The 22883-nt window shown below is 41.3% G+C and overlaps 1 protein-coding gene across 1 annotated transcript in view; it reads right to left on the bottom strand.

Moving 5' to 3' along the window:
- The window catches only part of EFCAB2 (EF-hand calcium binding domain 2), a 55374-nt gene extending 36060 nt beyond the window's left edge, over window positions 1–19314 (bottom strand). Inside the window, exons 1-2 of the mRNA XM_040634489.1 lie at window positions 19245–19314; window positions 19020–19104 (exon numbers count right to left, since the gene is read on the bottom strand). Of these exons, the coding sequence (XP_040490423.1) occupies window positions 19020–19104; window positions 19245–19314 (155 nt within the window). The remainder of the gene's footprint in view (window positions 1–19019; window positions 19105–19244) is intronic.
- Window positions 19315–22883: the final 3569 nt, after the last annotated feature.

The following is a 22883-nucleotide window of genomic DNA, read 5'->3' as shown; positions in this document are numbered from 1 at the left end:
CTCTAATTTCTCTATATCCTCACTAACATTCTTTATTTTACATTAAAAAAAATTATAGCAACCCTAGTGGATCTGAAGTAGTATTTCTTTATGGTTTTGATTTGTATTCCCCTAACAACTAATGATGTTTGGCATATTTTCATGTGTATATTGGCCATTAAATATGTTCTTTGGAGAAATGTCTATTCAAATCCTTTATCCACTTTTTAATTGAGTTATTTGTATTTTTATTATTGAATTGTAAGAGCTCTTTGTATATTCTGGATGCTGATATATGATTTGCAAATATTTTCTGCCCTTCTGTGACTGACTTTTTATTTTCTTTATGGTAAAAAACAAGTTTTTAATTTTGATTTAGTCCAATGCATCTATTTTTTTTCTTTTGGTTACTTGTGCTTTAGGTGTCGTATCTAAGAAACCACTGACTAATCTTTGGTCACAAAGACTTACACCTATGTTTTCTTCTAGAGTTTTATAGTTTTAGGTCCTAGTTTAGGTCTCTTATCTACTTTGAGATAATTTTTGTGTATGGTATGTGGCAGGTGACCAACTTCATTTATTTGCATGGAAATATCCAGCTATCCTAGCACCATTTGGTGAAAAGATTATTCTTTCTCCATTGAATTGACTTGCCAACTTCACTGAAGATCAGTTGACCATAAACGTAAAGGTTTATTTCCAAACTCTCAACTCTGTTCCATTGAAGTACATGGGTAGCAGCTTCACGCCATTATGCCAGTATCACAGAGTCTTACTATAGCTTTGTTTATTTTTAAAAATTTTTTTAAAGATTTTATTTATTTACTTGACAGAGCTAGCGAGAGAGGGAACACAAGCACACAGGGGAGCAGGAGGAGGAGAAGAAGGGCTAGATCCTAGGATGCTGGGATCATGACCTGAGCTGAAGGCAGACGCCCACCCACTGACCCACCCAGGTGCCCCAGCTATAGCTTTTTTTAATACTGAAATTGGGAAGTATGAGTTCGACTTTGGTCTTCCTTTTTGAAATTGTTTGTGGCTATTCTAGGTCCCATGCAATCCATATAAATTTTAGGATTAGCTTATCGATTACTGAAAAAAAATTTAAAAGGCAGCTGGGATTTTGATAGGGATTATGTTCAATCAGTTGATTGATTTGGGGAGTATCGACAGCTTAATGATAATAAGTGTTCCAGTCCAGGTATACAAGTTTTGACAAATTATATTCTACTAGAAAGTTGCCCTTTACAGCTAGAATTTCAAATTTGCTTGTATAGTATTGTACAAAATACTCTCATGATATGTTTAAATTTCCTCTGTTTTGTTATTTCACCCTAGTCATTGGTGCCTTTTCGTGCCTTCTCAAAAAAAAAAAAAAAAAAAGAATTGCCAGTGACTTTTCTTTTTTTAACCTTTCAGAAAGAACCAGCCTTTCATTTTAGTTATTAGTCCCTAACGTCTCGCTGTTTCCCAACACCATTACGCTTTTATCGTCACCAGTCCCTCCCTTCCGCTTTCTCTCAGCTTACTCTTTTTCCCTAGCTTTTTGAATTGAATATTCTATTCATTTTCTTATGCTTTTATTTTGTTTCATATAGTCATTCATGAGTTTTCTTTGGTTGTATCTCATGGATTCTAATGTCATTTCCATTTTCATATCTCATTTCCATTATAGCTGCTTTCCAGAAGTTTTCAATTTCATTGTCCTAAAATCTCCCCTTTGACCTAAGAGTTGTTATAGACTCTTACATTTTTTTTCCAGATTGAGCTCCAGATTTGGATGTGGATGAGATTTCCCAGGAAAGAGTATAAAGTGAAAAGAGGGATGGGGATGAACCTCTTGGGGGAACACTAATAAGTCATCCAGAGGCAGAGTTGTACCCAAAAGGAGCTCAGAGGGAAGAACTGGAGATGCTGGATGAAAAGAGAAGGTGATCTCGTGGAAGACAAGGGAAGAGACAACTGCTGACCTCAGGAGACACAGTTCGAATGGGAATGGGGTTGGAGGTAGAAGTCAAATTACAAATTGCACATGAAGAATGAACAGAGCGAAGGTTCTCAATAAAAGGGAACTCTTTTTGTTTTTAAGATTCTTAGCTATGAAGAGAAAGACAGTGATAGGGCATTAGCTGGGGGTTTCACTGGGCAGAAGTTTTTTTTGTTGAAAGACCTGTATGTAGTGGGATATTTTGCAATAACAATGAAAGCCTTTCCATCCAATTCATGGTACCCTTCCCCCCACCCCCCCCACCCCCCCAACCAAGGTGGCTAGCGCGTTCCATGTTCACTGCCTCAGGGAGAGGATAACTCAGCACAACACAGAGATCAGGGTGAATGCCAAGGAAAGCTGACTTACCCGCGAATGTGTGGCTAGGCACTCATCCTATCCATGCCTGCCCCTGTGCAGACTTTCCCTGTTCTGCTTTGCGTGAGGCCTGCATTCAGGAGAGCCACTGGGTCTCCTCAGGTTGGAGAGCTCTCAGTGCTCTGAGAGCCGCAGTCCTGCTGCTCTTCTGCGTGCAGTCTCGGACTATCTGGGTAATGGGGCAGCTCTGTAAGGCCACCACACACACACACACACGCACGCACACACACTGTTAGCCAATTTTGTCCCCAACCTCTAATTAAGATTCCTTTGAGCAGAGCATGGGAATTCCTCTTGCCCTATACCCTTGCTCGTACCTGCTACTAAAGGAATTCGTGTCACCAAAGCTTGTTGAAGTCCCTATTCAAGTCTCTGCTCACTTCCCTCTGTGTGGGGTTTTTTGAGAAGGTCCCAGGTGATTCTGGGGTGCCCTCAGAACTGGAAACCACTGCTCCAGTCTACGTGCCAACCTATCTACCATCCCATAGCTACAGTTTTCTTTCTAAAAGCCCAAATCTGTTACTTCTCTGCACTTAAGGATTTCTACTCCTACGTAACAAAATCCAGGCTCCAGAGGCACAAACAAGACCACTCATTGAATGGCCCCAACCCACCTCTACACACACATTCCTCATAACGCCACAAATGAGTAACATACCCTCTACTAATATGATTGGCACTGAATATAGACAAAAGACAATGTTGTGCACATTGAAGAATCCAAACATTAAATACACTTTGTCTTCAATATGTTTTTAACTTAGGAGAGGCAAGAAAAATAAGCTCTTAGCAAAAAACAAAAATACTTTTAGAGTTGGGTGAGTGAAGGAAAGATGGCCAAAATGAGCTCTCAGTGAAAGACTGGAAACTATTGCAAAATGCACTAGTAGTTTTCAGGAAAAAAAAAAAAAAAAAAAAAGATGGACATTTGAGTATCACTTCTCAGTAATTCAGAAAATGAAACCGACGAAGGCTACGGGTTGGGAGCTGGTGTCGCTACCATGCCTTTAAATTAACCAAAAGCCGACTCGAATTACAGCACTTGCAGCCTGGCTTTTGGCCTGGTCTCCTCACTGCATTATGCAGTGACACTTCCAAACACTTGTTTAGGAGTCCCTCAAAGGCACGAATAATGAATTCCCATGCTCCTTGGGACCCTGCTAGCGTAACCAAATCTCCCTTTCACAGCCACTCGAATAGCATCCAGAACAGTCCCATCTTTCTCACCTCCCCCAGGGAAAGAACAGATTTAGACATCTGGCCGTACTATCTCTATAGAGGAAATAGTATGAAGTTTCTGCCGCTCCCTCTGGGTGGAATTTGTAGAACACGGAACACTAACCCCTACTGCCCACCTCACTCCCCCCAAGGAGATCTGGGGCAATTTCAAACACCTCCCAGACTTTTTATGCAATCACAAATATATCTGATCTGCATAGTTTGTGATTTGTAGGGTAAGTCGTAAAGGAGACATTTTTCACGTCATGCTTGACAGGAGTAGCAAACAATGACGTCAGGCTCTTCCTCTATTCACCATCAGCCTTCTTCAACCGACTACACCCTAGGACATAGCTTGCTAAGATATCTAGGGGCCCCAAACCCTTCCTTGGGTTCCACTCTGTGAGGATAATGGCCACCACTACAACAAACTCCAACAGCCAGTGTCTTGCTACGCTTATGGAGGCTTTTATTAAATCCAAATGAATTATCCTCAAAGAATGGCTTTGCTCCAAAGAATCATTCAAGGACCCAGCTCCTTCCATCTTGTGGTTCCATCATTTTCAACACAAGGCTTCCAACGTCACTTGCTTGTATGTGTCCAGCCAGAAGGGGAGAAAACACGGAGGACCACACGTGGGAGGTGTTTAAGGATTGGGTCCAAGAGTGGCACACATCACTACCACCTACATTCCACTGGCCAGAACCCCAGCCACACCATCCTTCCCAGCCTCCTCTATCTTCAAGGGATGTGGGAGTTATGGTTTACCTATGTGCTCAGGAAGACAGGTAATCAAATTAGACGACCCAGTCTCTACCACAGTCAACCACCATGGCCTGAATCACGAGCACTACCAGGGACGAGGAGAATTAGTAGCACTACCGCCTAAATACTGGGTTGAAATGGCCTCATATGAGGCTTATACAATCTCATCAGGATTTGGGGGTAACTGTACCACACAGGGAACAATCCACAGTCCTTGTGAGAGTTCCCGAACATGCAGGTTCCGGTTCTTGGTACCATCTGACCTGCTTCCCTAGACATAGCTGTTTTAACTGGCGATGGCGACTTAACCAAATACGATCTCTCTCCACAGGCCTACAACAGAAAGCCCCCTGACACTGTCTACGTTAGCGCTCTGCTCCATCACTACTTTGTCTTAGTTTTTATTTTATCAAATTTTATTTCCTATGTTAAGGAGAACGGGTTGAGGCTGCAGGAATATGAACCTGGAAGCCACAGAGGGTACACGCCCAGAGGCCCCGGGAAGTACACTCCCTGAGACCAGCACTCCTCGGCCTCTGGTCCTAGTGTGTGCAGCCTACACCAAACTCGCCCCGATCTGGACAATACAAGAAACACAACAGACCGATGTCTATAATCCAGAGTCAAGCAAGTCGGCCTCCAAAGCTATTAAATACAGAAAAGGTCCTCTTTGTCACACAGCAAATGAAGTGCCCTTAAGAGGGTAGTCTGAATCCAAGAGTTATTGGTTTGTTATGTGCTAGTCTACTAATCAACTCCCGTCTATGGCACCTGCGATACAGTTTACTGGGCTTTCTGATGCCCTCCACTACGCTAAAACTTAGCGCATTGATGCACGTAGACTAAGAATAACCTGGAAAACTACAGCCATTCTGGACTCCTGAATGCTACTGAGAAGTCATTAAAGTGAACTTCATCACGGGCTTGATCCCATCCCAAGAGAACAGTACCATACAATGAAGTATGCAACCATTTGAGTAAAAAGGGGGGGTAAGAAAATAATATATATGTATGCATAGAATATTTCTGGAGTGATTCCTAGAAATGAGCACCTTAGTTGCTAGTACTTCGGAGGGGTCTTGGATGGCTGGTGGAAGGGAGTTAGACAGACTTTTCTCTGCACTTTGTTCTCTCCAAATTTTTAACCATGTAAATACATTATCTATGTAAAAAATGTTTTTTTTTAAAAGATTTATTTATTTATTTTGAGAGAGAGAGAAAGAATGAGCAAGCGGGGGATGGGGGGTGCGGGGGGGGGCGGGGAGGCAGAGGGAGAGAGAGAGAATCCCGAAGCCAACTTTCTGCTGAGCGCAGAGCCCCAGGTGGGGCTCGATCCCAGGACCCTGAGATCATGACCTGAGCCAAAATTAAGTGTCAGCCACTCAACTGACTGAGCACCCAGACACCCCTAAAATATGTACTTCTAATTTTAATCCCCTTTACTGATTGCTCCCTTCATATCCCGTCACCAAGATCCACTATTCTCTCTCAAATCTTTCTTCCCCTTAACGTCCTTGACCAGCTCCTCTTCCTGTCACAGCGAGAGGGGGTTTCTTAGTCTGTTCAGGCTGCCGTAGCAAAATACCATAAACTGAGCGTATAAACACCTAACATTTACTTCCTGTAGTGCTGGAGGCTGGGGGTCCAAGGTCCCGGTGCAGGCAGATTGGTGTACGAGAACACACTCCCTAAGTAGCGTCTTTTTGCCGGAACCTCACTTGGCAGAGGGACAGGCTAGCTCCCAGGTCTCTTTTGTTGGGGGCTAATCCCACCCACGAAGGCTCTGTTCTCATGACCTAAACATCTCTCAGAGGCCCCACCTCCTAATACTAGCACAGTGGGGGTTAGGATTTCAACACATGGGGGCGCCTGGGTGGCACAGCGGTTAAGCGTCTGCCTTCAGCTCAGGGCGTGATCCCGGCGTTATGGGATCGAGCCCCACATCAGGCTCCTCCGCTATGAGCCTGCTTCTTCCTCTCCCACTCCCCCTGCCTGGGTTCCCTCTCTCGCTGGCTGTCTCTATCTCTGTCGAATAAATAAACTTTAAAAAAAAATCTTAAAAAAAAAAAAAGGATTTCAACACATGAAATTGGGGGGGGACACAAAGATTCAGACTATAGCAGTTTCTTAGTCACCCCATCACACCCACCATTCTACTCTCAGAACCTAATTATGTAGATTAAGACACCCTATCTTCCAAAAAGGAGAAAAATCTTCTTCAGGAAAAGGTAAGAGAAAGGATGTTGGGCTTACAGGATTTATTTGCTGGCATTCTGGGAAAGGGCTACAGTCTTTGAACAATTCCACATTAATAACTTGAGCCCTGACATAACAGTAGCATCATATTATAAGCAACCTAAATGGCCAAAATCAGGAGCCACGTTAGATTATGGTATAGTCATACATGGCAAGGTGTGCACCTTGCAGCCGTTCACAATGCTGACATAGCTTATGTCATTCCAGTACAAAGTAGTTCAATATAAAGCAAACATCTTGAACACTAAAAAACTTGCAAAAATACCCAAGAGACTGACAAGAGAATCCAGATGACAGATACAAATCAAAGAATACCAGAATGGGGGGCAAAGGGTGGTCAGCAGTAAGTTCGTTCAAAAACAGACAAAATAGACTTCAAAATTTTGTGAATACTAAACAAAGTGTGAGTACTCTACCTTGTCAGTCAGATAAGTCAGGGGACTGAGGGAGGGAAAAAAATGGAAGGAATTTTAAAAGTGCTAACATCGGCATCCTCCACAGGAGGGAGTCAGCTGACACTTTTTATACTTGAAATAGGTAGTTTGTTAAGAACACACACAGTGTGGGGCTTCTGGGTGGCAAAGTCAGGTGAACGTCTGACTCTTGACTTTGGCTCAGGTCATGATCTCAGGGTGGTGAGATCAAGCCCGGAGCCAGGCTCTGCAATCAGTGAGGAGTCACCTTGTCCCTCTCCCTCTGCTCCTCTCTCTCTCTCTCTAAAATAAAAAATAAAAAATAAATTAAAAGAAAGAACACACACAGTGACTACAAACTCTTAATGTTTTCCTCATTATCTTCTCTTAATTTAAAATAATGTCTCATGACCAGGAAACATTTGAGATTCCAGAATTTCTTCAATTTAAATTTATTTTCTTCTTTTGTTAATTCAAGTAAAATTAAATTAATACTTTTTATTGTTTTAAAGTATGGTTATTGTGATCGTATTTTTATAAGATAGTCTCTTCCTTCATGCATTTAATAAATATCCATATACTGGGCACCTGCTATGCACCAAACACAGGCCTAGGTGCTGAAATACAGCAGTGAGCAAAACAGACGGAAGGTCCTGCCCTCAGGGAGATTATATTCTAGATTTTTTTCTTCCATATGTTTTCTTTTTCCTTTCTGCCCATTCCTCCTCTTCCTTTGGTATCAACTCCCCACCCTTCTAACCACGTATCTTATTACACATGGGTGAAAAGACATCTAGAACTACACTCGTCTGACATTAACAACTGTTCTTTCAGGAGGTAGGATTTGGGATGATTTTTTAAACTTTAAGTGATTATTTAATCACAGTTCGTCAAAAGGGCCATTATAAGCAAACCAATTTTTTTAAAGATTTATTTATTTTAGAGAGAGACCATGTGCGCTGGCGAGCTAGGGGAGGGGCAGAGGGAGAGGGAGACAAGCAGACACCCGGCTGAGCAGAGAACACCACCCCCCTCCCCCCCCCCACACACACACAGGGCTTGATCCTAGGACCCTGAGAACATGACTCGAGCCAAAATCAGGAGTCAGACACTCAACACACTCAACCGACTGGGCCACCCAGGTCCCCATAAGCAAACCAATTTTTTACAAAGCAACTGGAAAGTGAGATAGTGAAAAGACAAGATATAAACCACTCTTGAAAAAATATTTATTTTTATGATTGATTGTGAAATACTACAGAAAAAGTACAGAAAAAAATATAACAGCCATCTATCCAATACTGAGATTTAGCCGATGTTAACCTTTTGCCACATTTGCTTCAGATTTTTTCCCTAACAATAAAACATGGCAGAAAACAGCTAAAGTAGCACTCTCCATCCCTTCCCCCTCTGTCTTCAGATGCCATCACTCTTCTGAGGATAATATTTATCATTCCCGTACATGTCATTGTACTCATAAACAAAAGACACTATTATTTTGTAGGTTTAAAATTTACATATATTGTATCAGAACGTTTGCTTCCTTCTGGAATTTTTTTTAACTCAACATTGTTCTTGAAATTTATCCAAGTTATATACTCCAGTCTAGTTCATCATTCATTTCACTCATCTGTGTGAACTATGTATGAATGGACCCCAGTTTTTACAATTAATTCCCTTTCAAGGGGTCTATGGGCCCAACAATCCCATTCCTCTTGTACACCATCGTACAAATACAGACCCACTGACTTGAACAGTTTTTCAAAAGCTCTTTTGAGTCTCAAGCTTTCTCAGGTAATAACTGTTGAGGGAAACTGCAGTCTCTTCATATTGCTCACCCTTTCTACTACCTGATTAAATGTATTGTGAAATGTTGCTATTAACTTATCATCAAACATAGTATTAATCTGAAGAGGTAGAAATAATATTTATGGTACCTCCAGTCTTCTTCAGAAGAGTGATCCCTAATCCATCACAAAGAGGTTCTTATTACCTTCTTCTTATTGAATTTTCGACCTAATACACTCAAAGTTCCTGCCAACTGCTTAAGAAACTCAAGTCTCCTTATCAGTGTGAAAGATGAACAGTGGGTGTTGCGAGCCTCAGAGACTCATGCTGAGCTGAGATGGCAGCAACGAAAAAGAGACTCACTGCATTAGCCGGAGGACACCTGGGGCTGCTGGGCTGCAAAAAAATTGCCCAAAGACTAAGAAAACAACAAGAAAATACTAGGAAAAATCTCCTATAGTGGAGGCAAGAATAAAGTAAACAGAGAATAGTCTAGAATACCAATAACGTCACTCTGCAAAGGGCACAGATGGGTATAGCTGGGGAAAAGAGGACAACCGGCACTTTTATTCCAGGATTGGACCCTACATCATCCTGGCGCACCAAATTCTTGAGGATCAGTCTGTTCTGGACTTGATTAGAATGGAGTGTTAAACACATATATAACTTGATCTGACCTTATATACTTTTCAAAATTCTTTCATATTTTTTCATTTGCTACTCTCAGCACTCCTGCGGTTTAAGTGATGCAGGTATGATGAAAACGAATAAAAAAAAGGGCGGCACATAAAAATCCAATCATAGTAATCAAAACAGTACGGTACTGGCACAAAAGCAAACACGTACATCAGTAGAAGAGTATAGAGAGGCAAGAATATGCAACGGAGAAAGACAGTCTTTTCAATAAATTGCATTGGGAAAACTGGACAGCTACATGCAAAAAAAGATGAAACTGGACCACTTTCTTACACCATACTCAAGAAAACCCCCCTCAAAATGGATTAGACCTGAATGTAAGATCTGAAACCATAAAACTCCCAGAAGAAAACAGAGACAGTAATCTCTTGGACATTGCCCTTAGCAACATTTTTATAGATATGTCTCCTCTGGCAAGGGAAGCAAAAGTAAAAATAAACCATTGGAACTACGCCAAAATAAAAAGCTTTTTCACAGTGACGGAAACCATCAACAAAAACAGAAAGGCAACCTAGCAAACGGCAGAAGATATGTGCAAATGATATACCCAATAAGGGGTTAATATCCAAAATATATAAAGGATTTATACAAGGGAACACCAAAAAAACCCCCCAATAATCTGATTAAAATGGGCAGAGGACTTGACTAGACATTTTTTCCTGAAGACATACAGATGGCCAACAGGCACATGAAAAGGGGCTCAGGGAAATGCAAATTGAAACCACAATGAAATACCACCTCACACCAATCAGAATGGCTAGTCTCAAAAGACAAAAAATAACAAATGTTGGCAAAGAAGGAGAGAAAAGGGGACCCTCCTGCAGTGTTGGTAGGAATGTAAATTGGTGCAATCCCTGTAGAAAACAGTAATGGAGACCCTCAAAAAAATTAAAAATAGAAATACCATATGTTCCAGCAGTTGCACTACTGGGTATTTATCCAAAGAAAGCAAAACACTAATTCAAAAAGATATCTGCACCCCCATATTTACTGCAGCATTTTTTACAACAGCCAAGATATGGAAGCCACCCAAGTGTCCATCGACGGATGAACGGATAGAGAAGATGTGATACACACACACACTGGAATATTTCTTAGCCATAAAAAAGAATGAAATCTCGCCATTTGCAACAACATGGATAGACCTGGAGGGCATTATGCTAAGTGAGAGGAGTCAGACAGAGAAAGACAAACACCGTATAATCTCACTTGTATATGGAATCTCAAATACAAAGCAAATGAACAAGCAAACAAAAACCAAACAGACCCTTAAATACAGAGAACAAACTGGTGGTTGCCAGAAAGGGGGTGGGAAGGAACGTGGATGCAACAGGTGAAGGAGATTAAGTACACAACCAATAAGTAACAGAAATGAAAAGTACGGAACAGGGAATTTAGTCAATAATATTGTAATAATGTAAAAAAAATTAAATGATAGAGCCAAGAACTGACTCTACCGACTTCTAGTATACTTTTATTCTGTTAGAGTCAAAGATGAAAGAACATACGTTAAAAAAACTAGATTGGTTTGTGATTCAGACTTGAGAGACATTCAGATTAAATTTATCAGTTACATGGAAAAATTAATTCACTTCTTTACGTTAGAGACATTCCTTGTGGAATGTTGTTTTTTCTTTTTTACCATACTAGCTTTATTCAGGCTAACTTAAATTTATCCTATTAAAACTACTCTGATGACTTGTTTGTTTCCAAAAATCAAATCCATACTCAAATGGTGTGTAATTTAACTATTTTAAGTTTCTGAACACCAGAAAGTAAAAGTAGTCAAAAGACAGATGGCATACATTTCACACACTATGGCTAAGATCTTTAATATATAAAGAAACAAATAATTCAATAAAAAATGGGAAAGACCATGAACAGCCAGTTCAAACAAAAGGAAATACAAATCACTTTTAGACATACAGAAAGATGTCCATAATTAGAGAAGTGAAAATTAACACTGAGTTTCTATTTTTCATGTATCACATTAACAAAAATGCTAAAGTTTGATAATTGACTTTGTTTGAGAGAAAGCAGGGACACAGACACGCTCCTAAAATGAAGTAACAGAATACACTGTCAATACAGCAACCTCTAGCAAAAATATTCATGCACTTTGATATACCTCCAAGAATTTATCCTAAAGAAAAATTCTCACTTTTGCAAAATACCATGCATAATAAGATATTCTCAGCAACATGGACAAGCATAACAACAGCCTGGAAAAAACCTGATTACTTATTGAAAGGAGATTAATTCAGTATATCATGTTTCTTCCATATAATGAAATGAGGAAGCTCTTATGTAATAATCACAAAGTTATGATAAGTGAAAAAAGCAAAGTGCAGATTTAGTTTCTCACCACTTATGTAAAAACTACACACATATCCTGTAACTCAACATGAAAAAGAACAAACAATACAATTTAAAAATGGGAAAAGGGCTTAAACAGGCATTTCCCCGCAGAAGATGTCCACAAGCAAATATACTCGACAGCATTACTCATTAACCAAATGCAAATCAAAACCACACCAAGATACCACTTTACACCCATTATGATAAAAATGAAAAACAGAAAACAACAAGTGCTGGCGAGGCCCTGGAGAGACTGGAACCCTTGTGCTTTGCTGGTAGAAACGTAACATGACGCAGCTCCTGCGGAAAACAGTACGGTGGTTTCTGCAACAACTACCCAGAGAACGACAGCATGATCTAGTGATTCTACCGCTGGGTAACCAAACGAAAGAACTGAAAGCAGGGACCCGATCAAATATTTGTACACCAATGTCCATAGCAGTACTGTTCAAAGAGCCAAAAGGCGGTAACAACCCAAATGTTCATGAACAGAGGGTGGATAAATAAAATATGGTGAATACACACAGTAGAGTATTAAGCAGCCTTAAGAAGGAATGAAACTCTGACACATGTCACAACATGGATGAACCTTAAAGACATTCGCTAAATGAAATAAGCCAGACACAAAAGGGCAAATGTTGTAGGACTTCACCTATGTGAGGTACCTAGAATGGTCAAACTAAAGAGACAGGAAGCAGAATAGTGGTTACCAGGAGCGACGGAGAGGAGGAACGGGGAGTTACTGTTTAAAAGGCACAGAGTTGGGGCACCTGAGTGGCTCAGTTGGTTGGGTGCCTAGCTCTTGGTTTCAGCTCAGGTCACAGTCTTGGAGTCGTGGGATCAAGCCTTGCACAGGGCTCCACGCTCAGCACGGAGTCTGCTTGTCCCTCTCCCTCTGCCCCTCCCCACCACTCATGCTCTCTCTCTCAAATAAATAAATAATCTTTTTTTAATAATAATTTTTATTATGTTATGTTAGTCACCATACAGCACATCCCTAGTTTTTGATGTAAAATTCCATGATTCATTACTTGCGTATAACACCCAGTGCACCATGCAATATGTGCCCTCCTTAATACCCATCACCGGCCTATCCCAATCCCCCAGCCCCCTCCCCTCTGAAGCCCTCAGTTTGTTTCCCAGAGTCCACAGTCTCTCATGGTTCATTCCCCCTTCTGATTACCCCCCCTTTCTTCTTCCCTTTCTTCTCCTACAGATCTTCCTACTTCTTATGTTCCATAAATGAGTGAAACCATATGATAATTGTCTTTCTCTGCGAGACTAATAAAAATCTTTAGAAAAAAAAATTAAAGGGTACAGAGTTTTGGTCTGGGAAGATGAAAAAGTTCTGGAGATGGATGGCAGTAATGTAAATGTACTTAAAGTCACTAAACTATACACTTAAAAATGGTTAATGTTAAATTTTATGTTGTATACACACACACACACTTGTATCTGCATGGACTCTCCCTGGAAAAAAATTGTTAACAAAGAGGAACTGGATTGGGCGCCTGTGTGCCTCAGGCAGTTAAGCCTCTGGCTCTTGGTTTCAACTCAGGTCATGATCTCAGGTTCCTGAGACGGAACCCCACGTCAGGCTCCACATTCAGCACAGAGTCTGTTTGTCCCTCTCCCTTCCCCTTTGCCCCTCCCCCCGTTTGTGCACATGCTCTCTCTCTTTACTCTCTCTCTCAAATAAATAAACAAATAAATAAACAAATAAAATCTTAAAAAAAATAAGGAAGAACTGGATAGCCATGAGTTAGAGGTGAAAAGATGTCTCCATCACTACTTTTTGTACCTTTAGAATCTTATCCTGTGTCTATATATTATCTATTCAAAAACTTGATTTTCAATCAGTCTGATTGATTGAAATCTTAACACAGAGCAGGAAAATGTACATAAGTCAAAATGTATTATGTTCTAGGTTTTATATGAGGCAAAATTAAAATGCCCCCAATTAGTGTTATTTTTTAAAAACCTGCCTCAATGTTTTTCAAGGTGCCAACTTTCAAAAACTAACAAGGAAAATGAACTACTTCAAAACTTAAAAGATCAAAACAGAATGCACAGAAATACATAAAAAATTCTTATGAGAGGTTTGTTATGTATAATTATTAATCTAAAGTAAATAGAGGAAAAACAACTCTAAATTATTTACTTCAAGAATATAAAGTGTACTACTAATAATAATAATACCTAATTTGTTTCTAAGTTTTAAATCCCAAAGTAATTTGTTCTGAGCTAATATTGTTCTAAGAGCTTAAAAATGTCCACTGAGTGGCGCCTGGGGGGCTCAGTGGGTTGAGCATCTGCCTTTGGCTCACGGCATGATCCCGAATTAGGGTCTTGGAATCAAGTCCCACATCGGGCTCTCTGCTCAGTGGGGAGTCTGCTTCTCCCTCTCACTCTCCCTCTGTACACACTCTCTCTCTAATAAATAAATAAGCTCTTTTAAAAAAAGTGTCCACTGACAAAGTGGTTCTCATATTTTGGGCTTCAGAACGCCTTTTGCATTCTTAAAAATGATGGAGATCCTCAGAAAGCTTTTCCTTATGTGGGTTGTATTTATATTTACCATATTAGAAATTAAACCTTGAAAAATTTTTAGATATTCACTTAGAAATCTTTTTTAGATACTTTAAAATTTTCCTTCAGAAATAATAAATAAATCCATTATAAGTGTGGGTAAATAACATAATTTTATGAAAAATAACTATATTTTCCACAAGAACAAATTTAATTAGAAGAATGGCACCATTTTACATGTTTGCAAATCTCCGTAATGTCTGGCTTCACAGAAGACAGCTGGATTCTCATATCTGGTTCGGCATCCAATCTGTTGCAATATCACACATCATGCAGCTTTTCAAAAACTCCAATATATACTTGTGAAAAAATGAGAATGAAAATAGCAAATACTGCCTTAGATTTATTATAAAAATGGTTTTGACTTTCCAGACCCCTGAAAGGGTCCTTCCTATGAGGTGAAGGCAAAAAGTAAGTTACTCGGTCACAGAGCCAGGAGTGGAGCCCAGGTGGTCTGATTCCGGCCCCAAGGTTGCCCCTCCGAGCCAGGAGGAAAGCAGCAGGGGCCCATTTCATGAGGTTTTACGTAGTACTACAGTTTCAAATTCCATCTTTCAATTCGTGCAAAGCAGAGGTAAGGAGAAGGGAGAGTAACCACCACAAAACTCCTCCGTAAGGGGGCCCAGGTCTGTCCTACAAGGAAAATGGCGCCATGCCTACAGGGTAGGGGAGACACAGCCAAATGTGCTCGAAGCCCCTCTAGAACAGCTCTCTCTCCTGCCCAAACCGCGCCACTATCTGTGTCTCTGGACTCTCACTCCATCCGGCGCTTCTCTACACCACTTTGTACATAGAATTCTGCCTTCAAGTCTTTCTTTTTCTTCCAGTTTTCTTGAGAAAAAATCAACATATATCGATTGCTGTGTAAGTTTAAGGCATATGTGATGGTTTGATTTATGGAGGTTGGGACATGATGACCACAAAAGGTTCAACTAACATTTATCTTCTTACACAGACACAATTAAAAAATAAATAAGAAAAAAAAAGGTCTTGTGATGAGAACTCGCAGGATTTACCTTCCTCGCAGCTTCCCCATAAACCACACAGCAGCGTTAGGTGTGCTCGCCCTGCCGTACTTTACGGCATTACGTCCCTGGCACTCATTCTAGGGCTCAGACTAGATGCTCGCACCTTTTAACCAGCTCCTCCCTCCATCCTCCGCTGTAACAGCACGTCGGAGCTCTTCCTCCGAGTTCGTTTTCTTGATTGTTTGTATTTAAATTCTACATATACGTGGAATCATAGGGTGTTTGTCTTTCTCTTATTTCACTTAGCGTAATTCCCTCAGGATTCAACCATGTTGTCACAAACAGCAGGATTTCCTCATTTTTATGGCTGAATAATATTTTATATATACACACACACACACACACACACACACACACACCATAAGTTCTTTATCCATTCATCCATCGATGAACAATTGGGTTGTTTTCATGTCTTGTTTTTTTTTTCAATTACATGTTTTTCAATTAATTAAAATGTTTAAAAAGAAGAGTAATAAAGAGCCTAGTTCTATCAGATATTAAAGCACATTTTAAATTTATAGCAATTAGGGACGCCTGGGTGGCTCAGTCGGTTGAGCATCTGCCTTCGGCTCAGGTCATGATCCCAGGGTCCTGGGATCAAGTCCGGCATTGGGCTCCCTGCTCAGCAAGAGCCTGTTTCTCCCTCTCCCTCTACCTGCCACTCCCCCGGCTTGTGCTCTATCTCTCTCTCAAATAAATAAAGAAATAAAATCTTTTTTTAAAAAATAAATTTATAGCAATTAGTATTGGACTGACCTAGTAGAAGACTGAAAGGTAAAGCAATAGATCAGAATACATAGCCTGAATTAGACTCAGTTATAGAAAATGCAGTATATTATAAAGTAGGCGTAACGATTCACGATGTAAATAAAATGAACTGGTTAGCAATTTGGAGGGGGAAAGTCTGTATTTAGACCTTCACTTTTAATCACATGCCAAAATAAATTATAGCCGGATTACTGTTTTTACAATAAAAAGCGGGCGAGGCTGGGAAAGGCAGGACCAGATCTCACCCGTCCCTGCGTTCCGAGGGTCTCGTCTGGGGCTGCTGTGCAGCTGCCGAAACAGAAGGAACTACTTTGAGCTCTGACTGCTGCTAACTCTTGGGCAAGTCACTTTGCTTCTCTGTCCCATAAAGAGCACATGGTAAGGATGCCAGCTGCATGGGAACATACAAATTAACAGAAGGGATAAGATTAGGAAGCTACACCCATCCCTGTTGCTACTCTTCGAATAGGCACAGCATTAATATTTTAGTGAGAAAAATAATGCCAATTTTCTTTGTAATCTTCTTTACGAAATAAAGTAGACAATTTAGGTTGTAAAAACATACACTTTCCCTTGGAGCCTCAGTAAAATTCTTAGATTTTGAATGGGAAAAAGATGCATCCCATAAGCATGTCTGTTTTTCCTGAATTAGCCCTTTTACCCAAAAAAGACCTGGCATCAGTGCTCTAAGAGAGTCGGGAGGTTTTCTTTTCACTGCTCCTGTCTGGAGGCCCAAAGCAGGAGATAGGTCCAGGAGGTCTGCAAAGGGTGAGGAGTGGAGGGGGGTTGGAGGGAGCGGGCAACGGGGCATGGCAGAAGACTTGGGATTTTAAAACCCTGATATGACCTTGAGCAGACTATTTACATTTTCTTTGTTTCCAGAAACTGGAAATGCCAACTCTTACCGCACAAATAAAAAGACTAAGATGAGGTCACGTACATGGGCCCCCTGCACCCAACTACAGGCCTTTTGCCAGCCCACAAGCCTTGAGTAAACGCTGGCTTCTCTTCTCTGCACCCCTTCTCTCTCATAAAGCTCTCCTGGTCTTCCTCCGGCTTTCCCTGACCTCTCTCACAGTCCCTCTCTCCCTTGCCCCCGGGAGAACCCTGCAGCTTCAGCGAGGGGTCTGAGGCAAAGGCCATCCAGGGATTTGGTCGCGCGAGCTGCGTGCTCCCCACCCCATCCCAAACCCTATCACCGCCACCACCGCCCCACCCAGTCATTTTCCTCCCAGGACACTCACACTCCAGGGTCACTCACACAGCCTGCACGGTGGCCCGAGCACCTGGAGCCCAGCACGTGACCCGCACACTTCCTTGGCAATAGCTGAGCCAAGGCTCACGCAAGGCCGACTACGGCGGTGGTTCTGGAACGTAATTCTCACCCTTACCCTGCCGTAAGGCCCATGAACACAGACGAGGTATAGAGCTACGCTTTACAAGGTGCTACTATAAAGTAATGAACTGGACTTCCTCTCGGTCTCCTCCCCTGCAATCATACCTCGGGCCTTACACTTTGGTGTAAGAAACTAAACAATACGTATAGTGACAACTTGTCACAAATAAAATAAAATCACATACTGTTCCTCTGGTTTAGCTGCAGTTTAAAGCACTTGGGCCCTTGACTAGTCCTGGAAATGACGGCACCCACGGATAAGCCTCACACTGTTCCTTTCCAGTTCCACTTTTGTCTCTTCCCCCAGCTCTGCTAGCCTCGTGTACTCGTTCTGAGTTTTGAGACTATGACCCACCCAGGGCTCCTCACTTAGCTCGCCCTCCCAGCAGAACGGTTTCGTGGCCGCTCCGTGACGTACCCGGCCCGGGTCCTACAACTTCTGTTGTTCTCCTGGACAGTCTCCTCTGCCTTTCCGTTTCCTTTCTGGTCTCAAACTATTCTGTCTCCTTCGCTCCACTCCTGATCTACCAGAAGTCATGTCTCTCCCTCATCTTTCATGTTCTTCCGTTTGGGGTCTTTCTGCTATTTTACTTGGGGAGTACATCACTGTTTAAGCATTATTAATCTTTCTAATTCATAGATGGTAATACATATTTATTTTATCTTATTTTGTAAAGATTTATTTATTTATTTGAGAGCAAGCACGAGCGGGAGGGGCAGAGGGAGAAGGAGAGGATCTCAAGCAGACTCCGCACTAAGCTCAGAGCCCAGCACGGGGCTCGATCTCACCACCCTGAGATCACCACCTGAGCCAAAACCAAGAGTCCGAGGCTCAACCGACTGAGCCACCCAGGCGCCCTATACTTATTTATTTTAAAAGCAAATTCAGTTCATTCACTCAACAATTATTTAGTGAGCACCAACGAAGTCTCTAGCACTAATGCCCCAGCAGAGTTTACCTCCCCCACAGAACTTACAGTCTACAGGCTGAAATGGGCAATGTGGATATTCTTTTCACCAGACTGTAAAGAATCAGTATTGATCTGAAGCGATAGTAAAGACCTTTCACAGAGCACAGGAAAATAAAACACTTAAATAGCATAATAAGGGGCACCTGGGTGGCTCAGTCGGTTAAGAGTCCAACTCTTGCTTTCGGCTCGGGTCATGATCTCAGGGGTCGAAGGATCGAGCCCCACATCGGGCACCACACTCAGCAGAGTCTCGTTGAAGATTGTCTCCCTCTGCCCTCCCCCCACTCACGTGCCCCCAAGCACTCTCTCTCTCTCAAATAAATAGATAGCATAATAAATTCAAGGACTGAAAAAAGGACAAGTGCCCTCTTCCACTGTATGAGTTGTATCAGTAATTTAGAAGTAGAACAAAGAAAACATTGCCAAACCTCACATCCACTGTATTATTTGCCTCGTGGTCAAACACTTCAAAAGCGTCCTTGATTTTCTTGTGATATTCTGCTACAATTATCTCTGCAAAAGACAAAGTAAATAAAAAGTGTTTTACTTGACCTTCTAATTCAAAACAAAAATCTCAGCCACTGAGCTAGAAATTCTCAATGAGGAAGAGCGTGCCGAATGTTCCTAATCTTAACATCACATAGCATGCTCACCTTCCTCTAAGAGGCCTTCCAAAACCACCACCTGACCCCACACCCTTAGCAAGGAACAGCGAACTCTCATTCCCTGCGGCTCGAGACACACACAGCACAGCACCAGAGCTGCCTACTCTTGAGTACACAGCGTCAGGGGTTTACATGTGTCCACAATCACGGGGCCACCACGCCGATCCAGACACAGAACGCATCCAACACAGCCTATCTTCCACCTCCAGCAGTCCGGGCAGAGTCCCAGCCCAAGGGGCGGAAGGAAGCCAACACTATGGGCAGACTGTGGCTCACTGGTGTGCTCACCTGCTGTGCTTTATTGTGGGCTTGAGGGGAGCTGAAGTTGGGGGGTGGGAGGTATGCAAGAGCAACACCACACACTCTCTCAAAGGGCTTTCAAACTAGTTTTGAGACTAAGATTTACTTATAAAAAAACAATGAAAAAGTCTCTACTCGGTGCTAGACACTATTCTAAGTGCTAACGTTAGAGCAAGGAACAAAACAGACAAAACCCCTACCTCCACGGAGCTGTTTTTATTGGGGAAGACATATAGGCTTATACGTATTTGGTAAAAATGCACTGTAAGTTAAGCGGTGCTGGAAAAAATAAAGTGTGCTTTATTTTTAAATAAGAGTTTATTTTAAATAAGAGTTTATCTGTTTATTATTAAAACAGAGTGCTTGGGGGAGGGGATCGTGAGAAAGGGGTGGGGGGTTGGTTTGCAAAGGCCTCCTTAGTGATAAAGTGACTTCTGCGCAGGAGAAAGAGCCAGCCTTATGAATATCTACAGGAGGAGTTTTTAGGCAAATAGAACCGCAGAAGCAGAATGAGAGGAAATCAGGTCAGAAAGGTGTGAATTTGGGAGTGGAGGACAGGTTCTACAGGTCTCTGCATACTGCTTCCAGGGTTTTGTCTTCTACTTTAAATGGGATGAGGAACCACTGGAGGGTTCTAAGCCGTGCTGTGACATGGCCTGGCTTATATTCACTTCAGCTATAATCTTAAGAATATACTGGAAAGGGACAACGGTGGAAGGAGAGACCAGTTAGGACGTTACTGCAGTATTCTACAGAGAGTCTCACGGTGGCAGGGACGAGGATAGAAGCAGTTGGAGATGGTAAGAAATGATAGGATTCTGGATATATTCTAAAGGGCAGAGACAGTAAGACTTGCTGATAGAGGAAAAGAAAGCAGATGAGGTTGACTCCGAGGTGTTTGGCTGGGTGGAAGAATAAAGGGAAAAATAATGCAATCAAGTCTCAAAATTTATTTTTCAAATAGTAACATAGGACACCCAGAAAGGGAGAGATTCAGTTCACATACTCATTTTAATTATAAATACAATACCATCAAATTGTAGAAAATGGGAAAAAATCAACTCATATTCCCTAGGTGTAACCACTAATCACTTTGCTATATTTTCCTCCAATCTTTCTGCACACACAAATTTTTACATGTATCATTTAAGAACTACCATTCATTCACTCAATGGAAACCTACTGAATGAAACACTATGTACCAGATTCTGGGTCAGGTGCTCTATCTACATTTGTAACCAGACGTAAGTCTCGAGCAAAGCTCAGAGAGGTCTGGGGCGCCTGGGGGCCTCAGTCGGTTGAGCATCAGACTCTTGACCTCGGCTTGGGTCATGATCTCCGGATCGTGGAACCAAGCCCTGCCTCAAGATCCTCATGCTGGGCATGGAGCTGCTTAGGACTCTCTCTCTCCCTCTCCTTCTGCCTCTCCCCTCACTCGCGCTCTCTTTCTCTCTCTCTCAAAACAAAAAACAAAAAACCAAAAAACACACAAACAAAACAAATAAAATAAAGCTCAGAGAGGTTAAGCAACTAGTTTAAGATCACAGAGTTGCCAAGTGGCAGAGCTGGACTGAACCAGATCTTTCTCACTTGAGGAATCCTACTCTCTCCCACACTCCACCCCCCACCTCCCTAACTGCTGGTACTCTTTAGTTTAAAAACCCATCACTCCTAATCACTTCACTCAAATATTATACTTTTCCAGGCTACAATATAACCTATGTAACCTTCCATTTTTAACAGTACCCAAAGCATATACCACAATTTATTGATATTAATTTTTCTTTAGCATAAAAAATATGGCAGTGAACCCCTTTTGCTAATTTAATAACCAAAAAACCCCCTATTATCTCATTATTTAAATTTATACTTCCTTGATTACAAGTGGTTCTGAACGATGATCCACACGTGTGTTTGTGGCCTCTGCTCGCTGCTGTGAGCTACCTGTTCTTGCTCTCTGCTCACTCCCACTAGGATCTTCCATTTTTTTCTTAGCAGTTTGTATGTGCTCTTTAAATAATGAACACTTAACCCCGTGTCATAATTACTGCAAACAATTTTTCAGGTCTGTTGTTTGCATTTGTTCTTCTAAAATAAAACCAGTTTCATATCCTTGCTGATCATCAATATCATACATGATTACCGGAGGGAAAAAAGGATATGTAAGAAAGAGTTTAGACTAAGTAAAAATCCCTTTGAATCCTACCACACAGGGTTAGCGACTCGTACTGTTGTCTCCTAACCTAATTTTCACTCAACAATAAACTGCGAGCATCTTGCATTCTCAAAAGAATACTGATTACGGTATCACTTTTAGTGACTGTTTGCTATTCCAATACAGAGCTCTATCATAATTTATTTAGCCAACCCTCTAACTGTAGACATTCCGGTTGTCTCCAGTTGTCCATTGTTATAATTATTCTTTACTGCACAGTCTTGCCCAATTCATCTTGGTGAGTCTGTCTTTTTATTTCACTGAAATACAATGAGTTGAATACAGTTGAATTTGTGTGGCCTATTGGGAAGGTTCTAATTAGTCATAATATTGTTTCACGGGTTATCACACTGCCAATGCACAAGATGATGTCTGCTTTTTAAATTTAAGGTCATTTTATTTATTTTTTAAGTTTTTATTCAAATTCCAGTTACCATGCCATGTAATATTAGTTTCAGGAATACAATATAGTGATTCAACATTTCCATACAACACCCAGTGCTCATCACAAGTGCACTCCTTAATCCCCATCACTTTTTTCACCCATCCCACTGCCCCCCAACCCCCACCTGGTAACCATCAGTTTGTTCTCCATAATTAAGAATCATTTCTTGGTTTGTCTCTCTTTCTTATTTTCCCTTTGCTTGTTTATTTTGTTTCTTAAATTCCACATAAGAGTGAAATCATAGGGTATTTCTCTTTTCCTGACTTATTTTACTTAGCATCATGCTCCCTAGCTCCATCCATGTCATTGCAAATGGCAAGATTTCACTCTCTTTCATGGTTGAGTAATATTCCATTGTGTGTGTGTGTGTGTGTATACATGTATATATATATATACATATATATACATATATATATACATGTATATATATATACATATATATACATATATACATATATATACATACACACACACCACCTCTTCTTTATCCATCCATCTGTCAGTGGACACCTGGGCTGTTTCCATAGTTTGGCTATTGTGGACATTGCTGCTATAAACATTGGGGTGCACATGCCCTTTTGAATCACTATGTTTGTATTTTTTGGATAAATACCTAGTAGTGCAATTGCTGGCTCGTAGGGTAGCTCTATTTTTAACCTTTTGAGGA

Source organism: Ursus maritimus, unplaced genomic scaffold (assembly GCF_017311325.1).
Source record: "Ursus maritimus isolate PB19 unplaced genomic scaffold, ASM1731132v1 scaffold_2, whole genome shotgun sequence".
Lineage (NCBI taxonomy): Eukaryota > Metazoa > Chordata > Mammalia > Carnivora > Ursidae > Ursus > Ursus maritimus.
Note: the sequence above shows the minus strand (reverse complement) of the source record. Positions and strands in the feature narration are given on the sequence as shown.